Below are 19,611 nucleotides of genomic sequence, written 5' to 3'. Positions count from 1 at the left end.
TTAATGAGGGAACAGTACATGAGAAATTAAGATTTGAGATATAATCCAAAACAGAATGTGAAAATATGTGTTCTAAATATATGTGATAGAAGCCATGACTTGAATTCCACAATAATAATAATACTAACATTACCTTAAATTAATTCAGATTGAAATAAGATTCAGTCACAACGTGGACATAGACACTGAGGGTTTAAAGATACACCTGTAGCACTGCAATACAATTATTTTTAATAAAAAAATAAAATAAATAAAAATACATTTTTTGGGGGGAAAATGTAAAAGTTGTGTGATCTGATTCTGGGCCACAAGATGGCAGCACCCACATATACAATGATCTGATGTTGCACACCTAGATTCAGCTTTTATCACTCTTATCTATAATGATAGTTTTTTCAACATGTGACTCAATTGAGAATTTCTCAAATGAAGCATCTACAGATACATCTATTTCACAATGTTCAAGATATAAATAAAATAATGGGGGAAATTTTTTTTGGAAAAAAAAGTTTTATTCCATCTTCTAGAAATTTCCATTTTAATTCTTTACATTCATGCCTTTGAGGTTAGAAACTCCAGTACACTACTGTGGCATTTTGATTTGGATTCAGAAAAAAATCTACTTATCACGGAACATACAATGATCTTTGGCAAGAACACAACACTGAGAATACAAACTCATAATGAAACAGAAATTGCAGAAATCACACGACAGCCTTTTTAAACAAACAAACTCATATTGAAAAAAAAAATTGATAAAAAGTTTGATAACAGCCTTTTTGATATTTTTGTAAGTTAAATGTGTTCTGATCAGCAGGTCAGTTTAGTACAACACCAAATGGTAACATAGTTTAAATAAGACACTAAAATTGTGTAACATCTTGTCCAGTAGAGACGATGGGAAGCAACACTTGAGATGTGGGTCTCCAGTTGGCACAGAAGAGTTTGGAGACAACACAGGAGTAAGGGACTGTACACAAACGATTAAGGGGAGGAAAGGTCATAGTCGTTGCTGGAACACTGCTAATATGATCAGCTCTAGACGCACGTTTTCGGACCATGAATAATCTTGTTTTTCATAAATCAACAAACAGTAACCAAAACACATAAAGTTTTCTTTGCATATATTTCTGTTTGCACATGAAACCAAATTAAAACGTGTATAAAACTTTTAGCACATCATTTGCCGTAAATTAGATAACTGCTATTTTGCATTAAATTCGCATAACAGTGAAGGACATGAAATGTTTAAATTGGGGCCCATTATCAAAAATGATTTACGCTTTTCCTCCATACCTCTCTCCAATAATTCCCAAACAGTCCTTAACAGTTAACAGTGTTGCAAAAAAAAAAAAAAAAAGGATGTCAAAACAAAATGAAAACTATGTTGAAAACCGACTGACAAGAGTCTGTGCAGCCGTCTTTAAGTGCAAAAAGAAAGATTGATTTGACAGGTATGCATAAGGCAAGATGTGATTCTGTAATCAGAGTGAAAAAAAACCCTAATATTTCAAAGACTTAAATATGAACTTATGCCAAATTCTGTTGTGCTGCTTAAGTTGTAAAGTCTTCAGCGGGTTCATTCGAAGTGGCATGAATGAAACCAGAAGCTGACATTGTTCTCATCAGTTCATGTAACAATAAATTAAAGTAAAAAGCATAAGGACCAACTAGATATTTGTTAGTTACGATGCATAGTGCAATAAGTTTGACGACCACAGCTCTACTTGTCAATTATCTCTAGGGAACTCATTTGTTGAAAAGACACTCACATGTCTCTGAAATCTCTCAAAGGGCCTTAGAGAGCAGCCTTCGATACGTTCCAGCAGTATATAAATCATTTATCTCCTGTGTGACCGCTGTGTATATTCATGAGTGTGCACGTACAGAGCTTTTTGTCCTAAGCCTCACACGTTACTGGCCACCTCCAGCCCGTTGTGGCAGCCGTCGTCGGGCAGGGCGAAGCGGATGTATCGGCTCTTCTCCCAGCCGCGGCGGATCTGCCCAAGCCGCCAGGCCACGCAGGGCGCGAGGAGAGCCAAGCGGCCAAGCAGGACCGCTATGGGAAGAGCCAGGACCAGCGTGAAGGTGGGAGGCATGAGGAAGCGGTACTGGGCCGGATTGAAGGCTCGGTCCCAGCCGAAGAGGAGCGTGTGGAGGGTGGCGGCAAACAGGGCGCAGTAACCTAGTGTGGACTGCAGGAGGAGAACACAAGGCTAAAAAAATATATATCTATATAAAGTCTGAGGTTTTCCCTTTAAGTGATTCCTCTTCAGCTCACAGTCCACTACATTAGCTCACTGTGTCACAGCCGACTGCAGAACCCGAGGAAACACACTGACCTACCACTCATGACCTGAATGAACCCCACCAGTGTGTGTGTGTGTGTGTGTGTGTGTGTGTGTGTGTGTGTGTGTGTGTGTGTGTGTGTGTGTGTGTGTGTGTGTGTGTGTGTGTGTGTGTGTGTGTGTGTGTGTGTGTGTGCCATATCATGTACCCACAGGGCACGCTAATTAAAGAAAACTTCCCAAGGTTAAGCCGGGTAGAGGCCGAGGGGTTAAAAATGGCCTCATTTTTCTTTCCTCGTTCACACACTAACTGGAAGGAGCGGATCATAATTATTTCCACCTGACAGAAGGGATGACTTTTTTTATTGCAATGCTCTCAAATACGTGAAGGGGAACTTCGGCAATTTAAAAAAAAAAAGGAAAAATAGAAGCAAGGTGCTTGAATAGCAGACGTTTTTAACAGCAAACATTTTTGAGGGAAGTCACAGTTCGGAGCACCACAATCACATTTTCCAATAAGTTTCCCAGGAAGCCTCTTTAGTGAGCCAGCACCATGCTAGTATTTGGACCTTTGCTTTTCCTGCTTTGACATGAAAAAATGTCTGGCGTTAAAAAGGTGTCCGTGTGTCAATCTTTGGACATCTATATCAGCGCATAGATCTGTGGATCTGTTGAAATTGTCCAACAAATGTACTACATCCTCCTGTTTGAGTAACGTTTACTAAACCGACAGAGCCCTGCTATTTCAGGAAACTATTTAGCCTTTAAAAACACACACACACACACGCACACGCACACGCACGTTGGTCTTTTTTGTGGAATTTGTAGACAGAAACAGCAGGTCTAAGATTAGGGCATTACTTATGACTAATCCACCGCACATTTCTGACATATGTAAAACGAGGCAGGATGGCAATATGTGGTATTTTATGCAAAGCAGTGACCACTGTTTGGGTTGTTTTGTACACAATTACTGTAACGCTTAACAAAAAATAATTTCATAATAATCTGGGTTTAAAAATGAATGGAGCACTTTGAAATGAAATCATCGCAATCACGTTAGGTCACATTTACACCTGTAGTGAAAAAAATTAAATACATACATTGTTGTATTTTAGATCGCTCTGGCTTTACAACAGAGTTTCAATTAGCTTAACTTTTCTGTTTTAATTAAAAACGCACAGGTCAAGTGGGCAATGTTCTGTTTTAGGGGGTGAATGCAGATTCTTAGTGTGTAGTTGGTTAATCATGTATGAGACGGATGCTCATAAGGGACAACAACACAAACATGCACGACAGATAACACACTGTCCTGCAGCAGTGGGCGGCGCGTCTAGATGCACAGAGAGTTGCTTTTTAAACGCGCCGGCAGGCAGCTAATCTGACGGCGGCCGGATTAGCCGAGTTGAAAGATGAAAGGGCGACTAGCGATGGACCGCGAGTGCTGGAGAAATGGAGGCCTCAACGGGAGAGGGGGGAGGAGGTTAAGGAGCAGCGGAGAAGGTGTAAGTGCGTGAGTCACAACGCTCCTGATGGCTTTGTCAGAGTCCGAGTTCAACGGCAAATCTGGGGCAGCGAGTGGGCAGGAGTGCGGATGCGGTGTTTGCATTTGCCATGTAAGCATGCGGGAGACATGGGGGTTCATCTGTCTACACATCAGCGTGATGCCCAGGCCTGTATGTTTAGGTGTCAAGTGTCACAGCGGTCAATCTTTGGCCATCAGAGTGTATTAATCCTATCTGACTGCATCCAAGAAGAATAGAAACCCAGCCTTGTGGCGGTTTATATTTATAGGAAGAGAGACACATGGAGGGGGGTCGATTCCACAGTTATTTACGTAACCAGAACATCACTGCTTGTGTGTTTGTGTGTACCTGAATGAAGCTGAACTCCCTCCAGTTGATGGTGTTGGCCACCGAGGGCAGCGAGGTGACGGCCAGCAGGGAGAGCAGTCCGAGGGCCATGATGCCCGCTGAGAGGTACAGCTCCATCCTCCACACCTCCGCGTCCACCCACACGTCCTCCTCCTTCACCTGGACGTCACAAAGTAAACAGCTGAATCCTCAGTGTGTACACCATACATGTAGCGTCAATCGTGGTTTGCGTTTTCGCCTCACCTGTTTAAATTCCATGAGCAGCTTGAAGCGGGCAGACTTCCTCAATGGGAGACACAGGCTGTAGATGGCGTGCAGCGCGGCGCACAAGAAGCTGCACAGCCCCAGCTGCTTCCTGCTTGTCAGCCACCGGTCCAGCCAATTTGGGAAACGGTTGTACTTGGTGCCCCACCACAGCTGGAGGAGTGCAGCGTACAAACCGGGCAGGTAGACCAGCGACAGCATCACCAGGGCAACGGCGGGGAGGGTGACGTTAACGGTCTCGATGGGCATTTTGTAGAAGACGTTCTTCTTCGCCGTGACGTAGGGCTGCAGGACGTCGCGGAGGAAGTTGTACACGTAGAAGAAGGCGAACAGGGACAGGGTGCAGAGGACGGGGACGCGCCAGGAGGGGAAGAGATGGAGGGGGAGGTTTTCAATCTCCAGAGAGGAGGAGAGGTGGCCCATGTCGATGGGGACGAAGCCCATGCTGCGACAGAGCTGCATCACCGAGCTCTTGGCCTTGCGACAGTTGCCGCACAGGAAAATCTGGAAAAGGAAGATGATATTGAGTTTTGAGATTCCCGCAATCTTTTTTTCTTAAAAATTTTTTGTTTTAAATATGCACCACAAGGGGCAGTTTATGTATCCTACCTGCCTGCTTCCATCCCGAGGTCCCATCTGGAGCGTCCAGGCCGATATGGTGTTGAACCCTTTGACTACAGAACTCTCCGGGAACAGCTCGGCCAGCTGCTCGGCGTTCGAGGGCCCGTCTCGGTTGATCCTTAGACCATTGCTGACATCCACCAGCGTCTTTCCGGCTAGCGTCGGCTTCAGTTCCACCAGCGTTGAGTGGTGCTCGGGGAACACCGCGACAAAGACCAGGTCTGCCTGGCTGGCTGCCTCCATCTGTGATGTCACCTGGAGGACAGAGACAGAAGTGGTTATACTCCACATACATCAGAAGTACATAATCACAGGGACATCATAGTATGATCAACTAAATAATTAGCCAAATAATTAATTTTTGGCAAGTTATGTACCTTCTGACATTAATCCTCATTGGAACACTTACATAGTGTGGTACAGTACTGTAGAGTACAGTATAGTATAACATAATATAGTATGGTATGATAGAGTATGGTACATTATGGTAAGGTATTGCACAATGCAGTATGGTGTAGTACGGTACAGTATGGTATAATATAGTACAGTATGGTTTTGGAATAGTATGGTATAGTTTGATACAGTATAGTACACTATACTATGGTATAGTACAGTATACTAAGGTATAGTACAGTATGGTATAGTACAGTATGGTACAGTATGGTGTAGTATAGTATGATGTTGTATTGTATGGTATAGCGTGGTATGTATGGTATAGTGCAGTATGGTATGATATAGTATAGTATAGCTTTTTACCTCTGCTTTTAGCTGTATGCTAAGCTAAGCGACTCCTGGCTCTAGATTCATATAAGCAAACAAACATGAGTTATGTCAATGTAGTTTACCGACTCTCGACACAATAACAAATTCCCTTGTGCATTTCTTATTGGCAAATACTGACAGTATGACAACATAAAGAGGAAACTCTTTAAAAAACCATCAGATTAACTGCTTTGTTCTGTACTACAATGGGTAAGTATCTATTCAGGATAATAACAACAGTTATCGTGCCTCATGGGTAAAGCCAGAGTAAATATATAATTATCACCATGGGGAGGGAAACCAAAACACCAATTACGTGGCGAGTGTGAATGTGAGTGTCAGCGGTGTCACCTCGGCCTCTTCAGGGAACCGAGCCGCAGAGCGCTTGGGGTTTCGACTCCCCACCACCACTCGGTAGCCGGAGGCCACCAGCCTCCTGGCCAGTGAGCGGGAGAAGTCGCCCGTGCCCAGAATGCCAATGACTGGGGCGCCGAGTTCAGACGCGGAGGCCTCAAGATGCCTGGAGCCTCCTCCTCCTTCACCTCTGTCTCGGATTAAAGGCCGCGCCATCTCATCAGGCATAACGCACTGATGAATCTACAGAGAGAGGACATGGTAATTGTGGTTTGTTTAAATGCAGCCATATTACCTCAACTGGTTCCTAAAATGCAATGCGAATATTTAGAAATGAGAATAAAAAGCAGTGCACTTTTAATTGGACTTTAAGATATTTACGTACAGGGTAGGATTGATAGGGTTAGACCTCAGAGGCTTGCTTTTTTTAAGATAAGATAAGATAAAATAATCCTTTATTAGTCCCGCAGAGGGGAAATTTGCAGGATTACAGCAGCAGAGAGAATAGTGCAAACAATAGACATGAGTAAGCAAAACAAGTATTATAAATAAGTAAATAACACAGTAAATAATAATAAATAAGTAGTAAATAATAATAACAATAATAATATGACCCACATTTGCACTGGGAAACGTAAAATGTACTTTTTTTTTTATATCAGTGCTGCTTTCCTAACCATCCAGTCATGAGCCGACTTTACCAGAACACCGCCACACTTCAGGAACAGTTTCAAGTATATCTGTATCACTTATTAGAGCAATTCATCCATACGGATATCCTCCTGAAAGCAGAAACATGCATTGACGCCACCTCGCTTGTTGTCCTTGACTGCACTCGTGGAAACTTTCCCTCCGACCAAAGTTCCTCTCCTTAACAAACAGGACGACGCAGGCACACGTACACGAACATTTGGATGGAAACGGTGGCTTACCTAACACAATGTTGCGCCTGTTAGTTCTCACACGCGGATATTTTGTTGCTACTTTCAGGCAACTTACTCAACCTCCTCCTCCAGCAGAGCGTCACACGTTCCTTCCTGATAACGTGACGCGCTTGCCAAAGCCAAGCCCCGCCCCGGCCACGCCTCCACGTGTGTGCAGAAGATAAAAAGAGAGAGAGAGAAAGAGAGATAAAGAGAAAGAGCAGTGGTTTCCAGCAAATGTAGAAATACAATGACTATTCACATTACACCAAGACAAAAACATTTTTTTTTACATAACATCAAAACAGTGGTTACAAATTGCTTTACACCAAATAAAATATTTAAAGTTAGAAAGAAAAATATGTGTTCAATACTTTGGTTTCAAAACAATTATTGTAAATGAATGACATTTCCATCCCCATTAACTGTACTTTGTGTTAGGTGATAATCCACTGTTGCCAATTCAATTCAATTCAGTTTATTTTGTATAGCCCAGAATCACAAATTACAAATTTGCCTCAGAGGGCTTTACAATCTGTGCACATGCGACATCCTCTGTCCTTCCCTCACATCGGCACAGGAAAAACTCCCCTAAAAAACCCCTTTAACAGGGAGAAAAAAGGAAGAAACCTCTGGGAGAACGACAGAGGAGGGATCCTTCTCCCAGGATGGACAGAATGCAATAGATGTCATGTGTACAGAATGAGCAGCATAACAGTTCTTAGATACAACACATTCAATGTATATGACATAAATTATTCATATAATAAGACTACTTATAATAACAGCAGCAATTATTACAGTAGAATTATTGCCAGCATGCAAACTTGCAAAACTAAAATGCTTAATAAACATTATACCTGCTAAACATCAGCATGTGTTAGCATTGTGATTGTGAGCGTACAAGCATTCAGAGGTTAGCATCTGGCTCAATGCAGTCTAACAGAGATGTTAGCATGGCTTTACACTCTTGGTCTTCATTTTGTGTTAGCAATGGTTTGGTTGGTCTTTTTCACAAATCGTATTCTGTTGGAAAAATGAAAAAAATGTAAAATGTGATCATTCTTTTACTGTCTCATTAGACAAAGACTTTTAATAGCAGCTTCTCCCTGGACTCCATCTGCTGCTGTCGGTGTATTTGATAAACAGGCCTTGGGATTGGAACAAAAAAAGCAAAAGCGCGTTAAAAAGATGTCGGGCCGCGGGCCACGCGCTGTCAACATGACTTCATCAAGTCTGCCTTTGCCACTTGCAAAAGGTTGAACCCCTCTGGCTCGCAGCACTGCATCAGTGTCACCACACACGAACACACACACACGGGCGCACACTCACACAGTGCCTGCATGCCACCCTCTCTTTCACTCTCTCTAGGCCATGGCCTCGTGTTTGTTTACACCGCTTAAAGGAGCTGTCCTTTACATTCTGAACATTAATATGGCAAACAAATATTTGCTATGTAAATATATAGTATATATAATGAAGTCACTCTCTGTATGTGTGTGTCGTTATTCCAGCTTCTACTTGCGGGCCTGTTGCGCGTGCTTCTTAGTGCATGATATTGCACGTGAGCGTGGAAACTGCCGAACGGCCCAACTGGCGTGGTTGTCACCATAACAACTAACTACAATCGCCATTTTCTTCTCAACTAGTAACAGTTTATATCCCTTCTACTCCTACTTTATTTCTATGGTCAGCGCTTTCGCCGTAGCTTGCAGTGATAGCGTTGTTTGCACTGTTAGCTGCAAGCAGCCGGCGCGCCGCCACCATGTTGAGAGCCGTTGAGAGGCAACGGAATGCTCCCAATCTCCGATCTTGCACCTTTAAGGTCACAGTCATACATACATATCTAATTTGGAGATGTTTTTCAGTCATAGGTATCGAGTTGTAACCCATTAATCTACAAGTCAAATCAATTGACGTTATGGTAATCCTGTGGGGACAGATTTACTACTCTCCCTGAGACAAGCCTGGTGAAAATGTCAAACTAACAAATAGTAGCAGTGGCACACAGCAGGATCACTTAACCTTTACTTTATGCTGTGTTCAGGGTTCATAGACTATTATTATTACCCCGGCAATCACAAAGTCCGATGGGAAATATTGTGTCAGAGAAGTGAAGGCACGGTCGTAGACGGTTAGCTCGAGGTGGACAGGTCGAGCCATGTTGACATCTGACAGGGCTTCACTGTCTAAAGCGTTACATGGAGGAAGACATTTGTTTCTTTGCTTTCCAAGGTCGGAGGTGTCTTCAGTGCCTTTCATCGGGGATTAGGGACACATGTTGAGACAGGAGCTGATGGTGCAGGTTCTCACCGCTGCATTGTTGTGGCACAGTGAAAGTTTCCCACGGCGAAGTAAATACAGTACGGTATCTGGATTCAAGTCTTTCCTCTGGTCACAATCAGTAAAGGTGGGTTTATGAGATTCAGAGATTAATGAGAGGGCAAAGAAAATAGAGAAACGCCAGCAAATTATGAAACACTGCAAGTTGCACTGAACAAAACAGAATAGAATTTAAAATGTGACGAAGGTTACAGTCTCCTTATAGCTCCAATCCGATCAGATGTTTTCATCTGCAGCCATTTTTCTTCTCTTTAGTGGACTTAACAGTAGCTCTCCTGTGAATCCCTCATGCTTAACAATTTGAATCCAGCACGGGAATGGCAGAGTCCACCACTACCAATAAAACAACTATACAGATAGATATTATTACTGAATGTCTATAGCAGGAAAAAAATGCCCTAAATAGTTTGAAAAACAAGTTTTCATTTCATTTTTTAAATGCTGGACTTTACATTTAATAAAGTATTTTATATTATTTTATCGTGGTATCACTACTTTTACTTAAGTAAAGGGTCTAAATACTCCTTCCACCTGGTGTTGTCTGTATTTGGTTGTGTTTTCTGTACTCCATTTTCTTAATCTTATAATACAAAGGCACTCAGACAACAGTCTTCCTGTATCAGTGTTTACCTGAATAGATACAGTTTAAAGTCCCGGTGACGCTAACGATGGACTGATTCATTTGTCTCTCAGTGTGGTCCGCGTCTGTGACACAGCAGTCCACTAACGTGCAGCTTGATTAGACGTACGGAAGCGCCGCAGGCCAGGACGATCTCATCGGCTGCAGTGCTTTAATGTGGACAGTGTGTCGTGCGTGGCTCACCACAGCCTATAGCTACAGTTCACTGTACTGACCCCGAGTAAAGGTCACTCCTGCACTCGCGTGGCGGAGTCGGGGAGCGTGATGTTCTCCGTGTGCCTCTCTCCGCTCCTATTCTCAGGGTTTTTTTTTGTTTTCGCAGATGATTATTGTCATCTGCTGTAAATGAAAATTCTAACTTTATTTCCAGCACCGTCGGGACTGTCCTCAGATTTGAACCCACGATTTCAATTTCCTCATGACTTCTCGTGCTCTTTCTCACCTTCAGACATGAGCAGCCCGGCTGGAGATATGTTCAGTGGAGTCAAAGCTGAGCTGAGCACGAGTTGAAAATTGCTTGGAGGGTGGGGGCGGGTGGGGGGGTTGGTTTCTGCAGTGTGACTCTGGGGCTTCAGCTAAGCCTTGTCTCTCAGGCCTCTGAAGATTTTCCAACATTGCCTTGAGCTGTAAAGCCTCTGCTGTGGATGGTGGGGCCTGCGCTCCAATTCAAGGTGCTTAGTTCCCAAACCGCACTTCTGAAGTATTTCAGGTCTTTTAGGGGGGGGGAGGTGATTGAGCTACAGGACAAAATCAATAGACGCTTTTATTTTCAATGAGCAAATGCTCTGTTTACCGAGTGTCTCAAAAGCTTGAACTCTTGGGAAATAACCAATGAGCTGCATCACTGATTTTCACCTTTTGTTTGTCTGTTTGTCCGCACGATTACAGAAAAAATACTAGCCCGATTTTCAGGAAACTTGGTGGAAGAGTGTGGCATGGGTCAGGGAAAAATCCACTTCATTTTGGAGCCGATCCAAATCTTTATTTCTCATTCATGGAAACGGCCTTGGTGGTGCTCTCCCTTCAGCTGATAGAACATGTGCACGGTGGCCTCACTGGAAAAATAATAAAAAACAAAAGAGGCTAACGAGGTGTTTAAGACACATCTGTATGCAATAGAGGAATGATGGCCTGTGCACGGGTGGAATTTTAATTTGCCCGGGAATCAAAATTCAAGGCCCGTGGCTCTCCACCTCGCGAAACAAGACATCAAAAAGTGTGTCCCTGCAGCCGGGGAGCTCGGAGCTGAAGGTGTGGACAGCCGTCAGACATCGCCGCTCCATTTCCTGTATGTATAATCTGCTATACCCCCCCTCCCCTCCCCCTCTGTCTAAATGAGTGCATGTGTGAGTGTGTGAAGTGACCAATGCAGTTGGTCATTGGATTTTGTCACCGCAGTGAACATGCCCTCAGCCATTGGTTCTGACTTTGAAAAGACCCCCTCATGGTCTGAGTCAAATATTTGGATGTATATACTTGCTGTTATCACAAGTTTAAACTCGACTCTGACCTTTAATTCTTATTTATTCATGTTAAAAAAAGTAAAAAATATATTTTTCATTAATATCTGTCTATTTGGGGAGTTTATTATGGATGGCATATAATGGATTGCCCAAAAGGATAAAAAAAAAATATATATATTATGATAATATGCGGATGGTTTAGACATAAATCCAAATCCCCAATCTTATAACTGAAGAATTTATGGATCTGTTTCCAAAAGGGGAATGGGTGAATACATTGTATGCTAATTTTTGACCTCTAATGTATTCCACCTATGAGAATAAATAAACCAGCTCCACACCTTTGAGATTTATGAAAATAAATATGCAATCATTTTGCATTTTAAAGGCTATGCATATATGCATGGAGTGATACATTAAAGTATAATGATATATTTTCTCCAAATGTAAATATGTGAGTGTTCTTTGCTAAATCACAATACATATTTAGTGCAATCTTGAAGCACAATTGCGCGGACTTCAACTTTACGCACCGACAGGACCTCTGGTCAAGTCAGTCGAACCGAAATAGAGCACTTCCTGTTGCGCAATAAAAAATAAAACTCCCGTTAATCTGTTTATAATAATCATGTCTCCTGATATATATTCATACTATATGAATTTCAGGATGTATACCGCACTGAAAGTACTCAAGTTAAATTTAAATGCATGAATATTGCTAATTACACTGTCAGTGTTATACCCTGGAATCATTAATGATGCACTGTTAATACTCCTCGGGTGGAGGTCCAGCTCATTTAACCCATGCATACTGTCGGGCATCACAATGCATCATATTTCATAAACTCATAATTTGTAAAATGTTAATCCTACAAAGATCTGCCTGTTTATTATAGCTCAAATACATGCAGTGGAGTACAACGTACAATATCTCCCTCAGTATTGTAGTGGAGTAGAAATAAGAAATATATAAAGTAAATGGCAATATTCAAGTTTGGTACAAGTGCCTCTCAAAAGTACTTGAGTAAATGTAAGGCAGTGGCCTTCTGACATCTGACTGCAATTAAAAATATGACTCATACAATGTGCAGCCTCCCATCTTAATGAATGCTTATTAAAAATGAACTTCCGTTTTGGTTCTGACCTGCTGGCTAACAGTGAACACCAGTGTGCCATTAAACAGTAGCAAACCTGCGTGTGTCAGTTTTCAATTACTCAGCTGATGTCTCACTCTTCTTTATTCATAAGCGCAGCCCGTCCTGCTGTTTTAATTTGAAGGCCACGTCCCCTATCTTCCGGTCCTCTCCCTCGCTAACTTTGACAGCTGGCTGCAGCTGGTGGACCGCCGCTTTCCGTGCGCAGCTCCATCCATCCATCCATCATCCAGCCAGGACCCCGGTCACAGCCGCCAATTGGAAGAGCACTTAACTCAACTCGGTCTCCAGTATTCTCCCCTTCGTCCTAAAAAGCCCCCCAGTCATCCGTCACAATTCCCCCCAGAGAAGCCCCGCGGGTTTCCGGTCCTCTCTCTGTCCGAGGAAGTGGTCTCTCGTGGTGGTGACCGCCGTCGCGATGCTCCTCCTGTCTCTGGCCGTCGCCGTCCCGATGCTGCTGCTGCGCACCCCGGAGACCTCCGCGCACTACTACGAGATGATGGGCACCTGTCGGATGGTCTGCGACCCGTACACCCCAAAACCGGGAGGCGCCACCGCCATGGAGGTGATCCAAAACGTGAACGGCGTCGCTCCGCAGCCGCAAGGGAGCCGAGGGGAGCCGGGGCGACCGGGTAAGCCCGGGTCGAGGGGCCCTCCGGGAGAGCAGGGACCCCCGGGTCCGAGAGGGCCACCGGGGGAGCGCGGCGACGGCAGACTCGCCTTCCCCGCGGTGTCCGGACCCGTCGGGTCTGAGAACGGCGAGGTGGAGGGCGCCAACTCCACCAGCAACAGTTTCAAGATCGCGTTTTACGTCGGGCTGAAGAACCCGCACGAGGGGTACGAGGTGCTGAAGTTTGACGACGTGATAACGAACTTGGGGAACCACTACGACGCGAGCACCGGGAAGTTCACCTGCCATGTGTCCGGGATCTATTTCTTCACCTACCATGTGTTGATGCGCGGAGGGGACGGGACCAGCATGTGGGCCGACCTGTGCAAAAACGGACAGGTGAGAGTGCAGATGGTCATGGGGACAATGACGTATAGAAACAAGCAAAATGAGTCATTATTTTAAATAAAGATTATTTATTCCAGATTTTCATCCAAATTGGAGGTCAAAATGCGCACCACATAAGGGGAGGCTTGATCTTTTATCCCCATAAACACCATCTATATAAATGCATATTGTTACTATTCATGTGTAATGATTTCAGCGTAACAACAGTGATATTTATGGTCAAACCCGTGCATGTGTGCGCGCGCTGTTTGTGTCTGTAAACCCCCTTTTGGATGCGTCACATGTTTACAGCTGCAGCTGGATGAGGGGTCAGATACTAACACAATCAGTGGGCATTAAAGATGCTGCAAGGGGGGTTCAATTCAAATTTGCATACACCTCTGGGTGAAATTTTATTCTATACTATTATTTTTTACTATTCTATAATAGCTAGTAGTTTTTTTTAACTGCTAATTTACCCAGCATTCCCTTTGAGCGTCTATTTTTAAAGCTGCAGCACCGCTGTGTTTTTGCCTCTCAGCCATCCATGAACTTTCTATTCTCTTATCAACTAATAAAGTCTCGTCCCCCCCTCCCTCCCCAGGTACGGGCCAGTGCCATCGCCCAAGACGCAGACCAGAACTACGACTACGCCAGCAACAGCGCAGTGCTGCACTTGGACTCTGGGGACGAGATCTACGTCAAACTGGACGGCGGCAAGGCGCACGGAGGCAACAACAACAAGTACAGCACCTTCTCCGGATTCATCCTGTACCCCGACTAGACAGAACCGCCGCCGCAGCTTTACCTGGACAGTACATAGAACCGAGAACTGTTCCCATCAAAAAAGTACAATGGTCCAATATGTTTCTCCTCGTTTGAAGACATCTCCCGCAAACACAAAGGCTTATTATCTGCAACTGTATGTTCTGTTCATTGAGTGAGAGCCCCTTTGTATGTGTGATTGATTTGACTTGAGTTCAACTGCTCTACTGTCACCAGAGTGTGTATCTTACTACCGCAGACCTACAGTTACACCCCCGAACATGCTCTGAGCTGGGGAGACATCATTCTTAAGTTCCTTTGACACATTTCTAAAATACTTTAGGGGGAAAAGAGCGTAGCCCCAGTGGCAGCTGCTCACTGTGTGTATTAATGGCATCTCGTATTTCAGTCTCGAATGACAACAGACAGAAAGGAAAAAAGAAATCAAGAAATCGGGAGATGCAATCAACGTCAGATCATCTGTTTTGAGAGTCCACCTCAGCCACCAGTGTTCGGACTAAAGTCCCGGTCACACCAGCTTTCAACATGACGACATTTCAGGGCACCTTATTAGCAAATTCTTCAACTTTAGTCAACTTTGACACCGAGATTTGCACCACAGACCAACGTTAAACAGAGAGCCGAAGAGTCCAAAGTGGAGGAAGCGTAGTAGTGTCCACTATTATTTGACCTCCCTTTGTTGTAGTGTTAACAGTGTCACAAAAGAGATGTAGTTTGCATAAAACGACGGGGCAGGACTCATTTAAATAAACAGTTAACTCGTCGCCCATGTTAGTGCCTAAGCTAACAAGCTTGTAACTGACAGTCGGTGAACTTGCTAACTTGTAGCCAAAGCTATCAAATGAAGGCTGGGACTTTGTCTTTGACCCCAAGGGAGCTATGGGGTATGACACAAGCTCGGAAAGCTACTGTGGCTAACTAGTGCTAGCATGTTCCATGCCGGCCAGCATATTAGCAGTTAGCTTGCCAGCTACGTTTTCACCACGTCGTGAAGATTCTACAACCAAATATTTTGCGAAGCCGTGCAATTGTGCTAGTTTCTGGTGCGACCGGGCTTTCACGTGGTAACTAAAATACTAACACATGAATTACCGTCATTCTCCCGTGTTATTTATTTATTTATTTATTTATTATCTGCCCGAAAATAAGCGCATCATCAGCATACATGGCGCAATGGGAGCCACAACTTAGACAGGAACTCTGTACAACTGGATAAGCTGGACATGTTTTAAAGAGAAACTAACAGCTGAAATGGTCTGATGAGGTCAGGGGAACATATTCTAAACGCATTGGACAAGACGCAATAATATCGCCACGGCAAGCCAAAAATCTTGGTGCTTTGAGTTATGTTCTGTGTTTCACTAAATTACCCAGTAATCCCGCACAAAAGATACAAATGGATGTCTTGCATCAATATGGAATCGGTTACATTTTGTTGTCATATATGCAAATAAATATTGTTTGACAAAATTTGGCTTTGTGTGCACATCTCTGACCGAGGGAATCCAACAGAATGCTCCGCGGGCTGCCTGTCTGAGTGTGTTGCATTGCATTGTAGCCTACAGTACGGGTTCCAGGTGCCTCCCTGAATGTCCTTTGCTGTAGCTTGCAGACATTTGTGGTCAGTGAGCCTCGACACATTGGGCTGTTTTGTACAGACAAAAACACATTTAATCGTATTAAGTACGCCTCATGTTGTTTATCTAGTGTTCAAATAAACCTTCCAGAGGACATTGTACTTGATGTGAATGCAACAAAGTCAATAAATTTGCTGTTTATTTAATGATTGACGCATAATGATTGGCATCTATTTTGATAACAGATAAGTATGCTGCTTCTCCTTGTCAAATTACATAATAAAGGGAATATCTTTGTGTTTTGGGCTGTTGGTCGGACAAAACCGGCCACTTAAAGATGTCACCCTGGGTTCTGAGATAATATGAGAGGCATGCTTTTGACATTTTTTATACTATATAATAAATAGATTTAGAAAATACCCAGGTGACTTAAGGATAAGGACGGTAATAGTTATATGCAACCCTAGTGCTGAGTTATTACGAGGAGAGTCAGATTATTTTATTCAGAACTTTTTTATCATGCATCTCTCAGCTATAACCAGTACTTCTGTAACTCTAATGCTCCTATTTTGAAAGATGGCAAGACGGCTTGGTGGCAATAAAGAGCAGACCGTTAGCAAGTGGCTGTCTGGGTGAGTCCTAAGAATGAGGGAACATGAATATCATGCGTCTCTTCAGATCGTCTCACATAAAAACCGGTGGCTGCCGGCTCCTGTGTTTCACTTCTGATTAACTTGTATTAAGATTTGCAAAACATGCTTCGCCCGACTCAAACATGGCTGTAAGCCTTCATTAAGATGATGGCTGTTTTGTGTGTGTGTTTGATTTCTTTTTTTTTTTACCCCATCCCCCTCAGGAACACACACAAAACAGCTGTTTACACACCATCCCTGTCAATTTAAATGGAAATCGTGGAAAACAAATATTAGCATGCCTGGTTAGATAAACCTCTATTAAGGTGCTTATTTTTTCTTTGCGCTCTGCAAACTGGCTCCGTCTTTCTCAGAGGGGACGGTGTTCTTCTCGAGCTGTTGAAATCAAAAAGAGGTGGAAAGATGTCCCCGCGTTTTTTTGGGGCGAAAATGGTACAGTTTTTGTGCAGATACGAAAAAAGCCCAACAAGTGTAAACCTCGCAGATGGTGTGGTTTTTTTTGTTTCTCTAATCTCTAAAGCAGAGGTGGCGAATTCAAAGCTAGCATGACACACAAAGATGCCTTTATGGGAAATACAGCAGGATGAAATACACCAGAGTTTCCCTTTAGGTTAATTAAAGGTATAATATGCAGTTTTTTTATGACTCATACAAAAATACTCTCAAAACTTATGAGCCGCAAAACACCAGCGGACAAAGCTCTGTCCAAAACAAGAGAGAATCTGGGGTTGGCTTTCACTTTAGCTGCCTCATGTAAAGCTGCAGGTGGTAAACTGGGCTGTGTTCTGTCAGCCGCAGTCAAGGGATGTGTTGTTCTGGTGTCATTGAGCCAGGGGGAGGAGCAGCAATTGGCTGTTTTATAAGCGAGACGTCGCCACATTGGTTTGTGGATTGCCGTTTGTGAAGCCTCGAGTTTCGGCACATGGGCCGTCGCCATCTTGGTTTTTGGCTGTCGTCATCTTGTTTGTTTTTTTGCAACCAGAAGTGACACAAGAGGGTGGAGCTACGTGCAACCAAACGCTGAATAAGAAAAACATTTAGGGGACCAAAAGGGTTTCCATTAACTTTCATGAAGTGGAAACACATGGCGAAAGGGTCATAGTTGTAAAAAGAAAACATGGACGACTCCAGGACCGGACAACGCTCTGGTTGAATCTAGCGATTGAGACCATTAACTCATGTTTACAATGTTTGCTGTGGGAATAAATCAAGTGAGAAATAGAATCATTTTCTCATAGACTTCTTTACAATAAGACTTCTTTTTGCAACCAGATGAGTCGCCCCTGTTTGCTAAGGGAAAGAATGCAGGTTTAAGGCTCTTTGGCATTAGATTTAGTACGTAGTACGGTACTTTTAGCATCAGTGGCGATGACGTCACCATGCCACCGGGCCTCTTAAAGCGTTTAAAGATCAAAGTATGATGCTCTTGTACAGGCTCTCAGCCTCTACTGCAGACCCATTTAAGATGAAAAGTGGAGCTGCTGACACCAACTGAGACATCAACAGCAGTGCGTGTCACCCTGCTGGCAGACGGATGATCACACACACACACACACACACACACACACACACACACACACACACACACACACACACACACACACACACACACACACACACACACACACACACACACACACACACACACACACACACACACACACACACACACACACACACACACGTATATATATAAAACACGATAGATGATCATCCATCCCCCCATGTCTGGGTGACAGTGAGGGATCGCTGACTGACAGACGGAGTAGTGAAATTCTCTGATGGATGAGATAAGTGGGACACACGCACACTCACACACACACACACACACACACACACACACACACACACACACACACACACACACACACACACACACACACACACACACACACACACACACACAGTCAGACATTGTGTTCAGGGCAATGCAGCTTGACAGGCAGCTGAGCAACAGGCGTCATAATGAAGTGTCGCAACTGTTTTTATGTTGTACATGCCACGATCGTTATAGTAACCTATGATTCTTTTGAATTAAAACCCTGTGAATACATAGTCTAACCTTATGAAGCCAAAAACACACCAGCAGTTAACAGCAGCCTGCCTCTGTTGATTTCAGCAAGTGTCTGATTGCCAATCGACTTGAAATATTACAGGCGACGATCTCCCCGCACAGACCTCCAATCATCTGGGGGACATTTTTAAAACCTCTCCTGATTCTTTTACCGAGCTGATTTCATCCCCCGCCATGATTGATCCACGAGTGACGCTCGTGTCTGAGATGCAAATGCCAAAAGTGTGCATGAGCCAAAAAAACTATAAAAAAGAGGGGAAGCCTGAAGGGACCCGCCGGAGAGCAGGAGGGCCCCGGATCTAACTTATCTTCCTCTTTTGTTTGTTTCGAGAGTCTTATTCAAGGTGGTGCGCTCGCAAAAACCACACACGGCTGGGAACCTCACTGGAAAATAAGACAAAGGAGGGAGAACTGGAGAACTGCTGCATTAAAGATGTGACTTTGCAGAGTGGAACGACAACCTGCTAGATGAAACTGTATTTGATCACTTGTATAAGGAATAAGCTGAGTTTTTAGGGTTTTTAAGGGACTGTACGGAAATAAATAGGTGAGTTTTTCTTTTTGCTGTAGAAGGAGTTAGTAGATTATCTAATATGTGCAATTTTGGGCAAATTGGAACACAATGTCAAGTAACAACAGCGTCCGGTGCAATGGCAAAACATGCAAACTTCCCGTTTTGCGGAAAAGAAACAAAAGCTTCGCAATTTAGATCAGTGAACGTCTTGAGATTCTGCTGACCAAATTTGAGATGGATCTGTTAAATCCTTGAGGAGGAGGTTACGAAAGTTCCATACCTGTAAAGTGCCTAAAAATGTTGTTTAGTCACATGACCTATGAC

At 43.6% G+C, this 19,611-nt stretch overlaps 2 protein-coding genes across 3 annotated transcripts; one reads left to right on the top strand and one right to left on the bottom strand.

The window, feature by feature from the left end:
- Positions 1 to 229: 229 nt before the first annotated feature.
- steap3 (STEAP family member 3, metalloreductase) lies at positions 230 to 7,210 on the bottom strand. Of its 2 annotated transcripts, none has more exons than XM_054623884.1 (6): positions 7,096 to 7,210; positions 6,161 to 6,406; positions 5,036 to 5,302; positions 4,406 to 4,930; positions 4,163 to 4,321; positions 230 to 2,195 (listed from the first exon to the last, which is right to left on the bottom strand). In XM_054623884.1, the coding sequence occupies exons 2-6, from the start codon at positions 6,389 to 6,391 to the stop codon at positions 1,908 to 1,910; spliced, it is 1,470 nt and encodes a 489-aa protein (XP_054479859.1). In that variant the 5' UTR covers positions 6,392 to 6,406; positions 7,096 to 7,210; the 3' UTR covers positions 230 to 1,907. The 2 variants fall into 2 exon arrangements, with proteins under 2 accessions (XP_054479859.1, XP_054479860.1); XM_054623885.1 differs by lacking the exon at positions 7,096 to 7,210 and adding an exon at positions 6,975 to 7,083.
- A 5,822-nt stretch (positions 7,211 to 13,032) lies between these two features.
- Positions 13,033 to 15,905, top strand: LOC129111824 (complement C1q-like protein 2). The gene is made up of 2 exons (XM_054623949.1): positions 13,033 to 13,695; positions 14,288 to 15,905. Exons 1-2 carry the CDS (start codon positions 13,105 to 13,107, stop codon positions 14,465 to 14,467), a joined length of 771 nt encoding a protein of 256 aa, XP_054479924.1. The 5' UTR covers positions 13,033 to 13,104; the 3' UTR covers positions 14,468 to 15,905.
- The last annotated feature ends 3,706 nt before the right edge of the window (positions 15,906 to 19,611 follow it).

This window comes from Anoplopoma fimbria, chromosome 22 (assembly GCF_027596085.1).
Source record: "Anoplopoma fimbria isolate UVic2021 breed Golden Eagle Sablefish chromosome 22, Afim_UVic_2022, whole genome shotgun sequence".
Lineage (NCBI taxonomy): Eukaryota > Metazoa > Chordata > Actinopteri > Perciformes > Anoplopomatidae > Anoplopoma > Anoplopoma fimbria.
The sequence above is the reverse complement of the archived record's forward strand: the minus strand, read 5'-3'. Positions and strand labels throughout refer to the sequence as shown.

Coding starts and splice junctions, on each gene's coding strand:
- steap3 (XM_054623884.1), bottom strand. CDS start 6,391: ATGCCTGATGAGATGGCGCGGCCTTTAATCCGAGACAGAGGTGAAGGA. Junction 5,303..6,160: donor GGTTCCCTGAAGAGGCCGAG/GTGACACCGCTG, acceptor TCTGTCCTCCAG/GTGACATCACAGATGGAGGC. Junction 2,196..4,162: donor GGGAGTTCAGCTTCATTCAG/GTACACACAAAC, acceptor CTCCTCCTGCAG/TCCACACTAGGTTACTGCGC.
- LOC129111824 (XM_054623949.1), top strand. CDS start 13,105: ATGCTCCTCCTGTCTCTGGCCGTCGCCGTCCCGATGCTGCTGCTGCGC. Junction 13,696..14,287: donor ACCTGTGCAAAAACGGACAG/GTGAGAGTGCAG, acceptor CTCCCTCCCCAG/GTACGGGCCAGTGCCATCGC.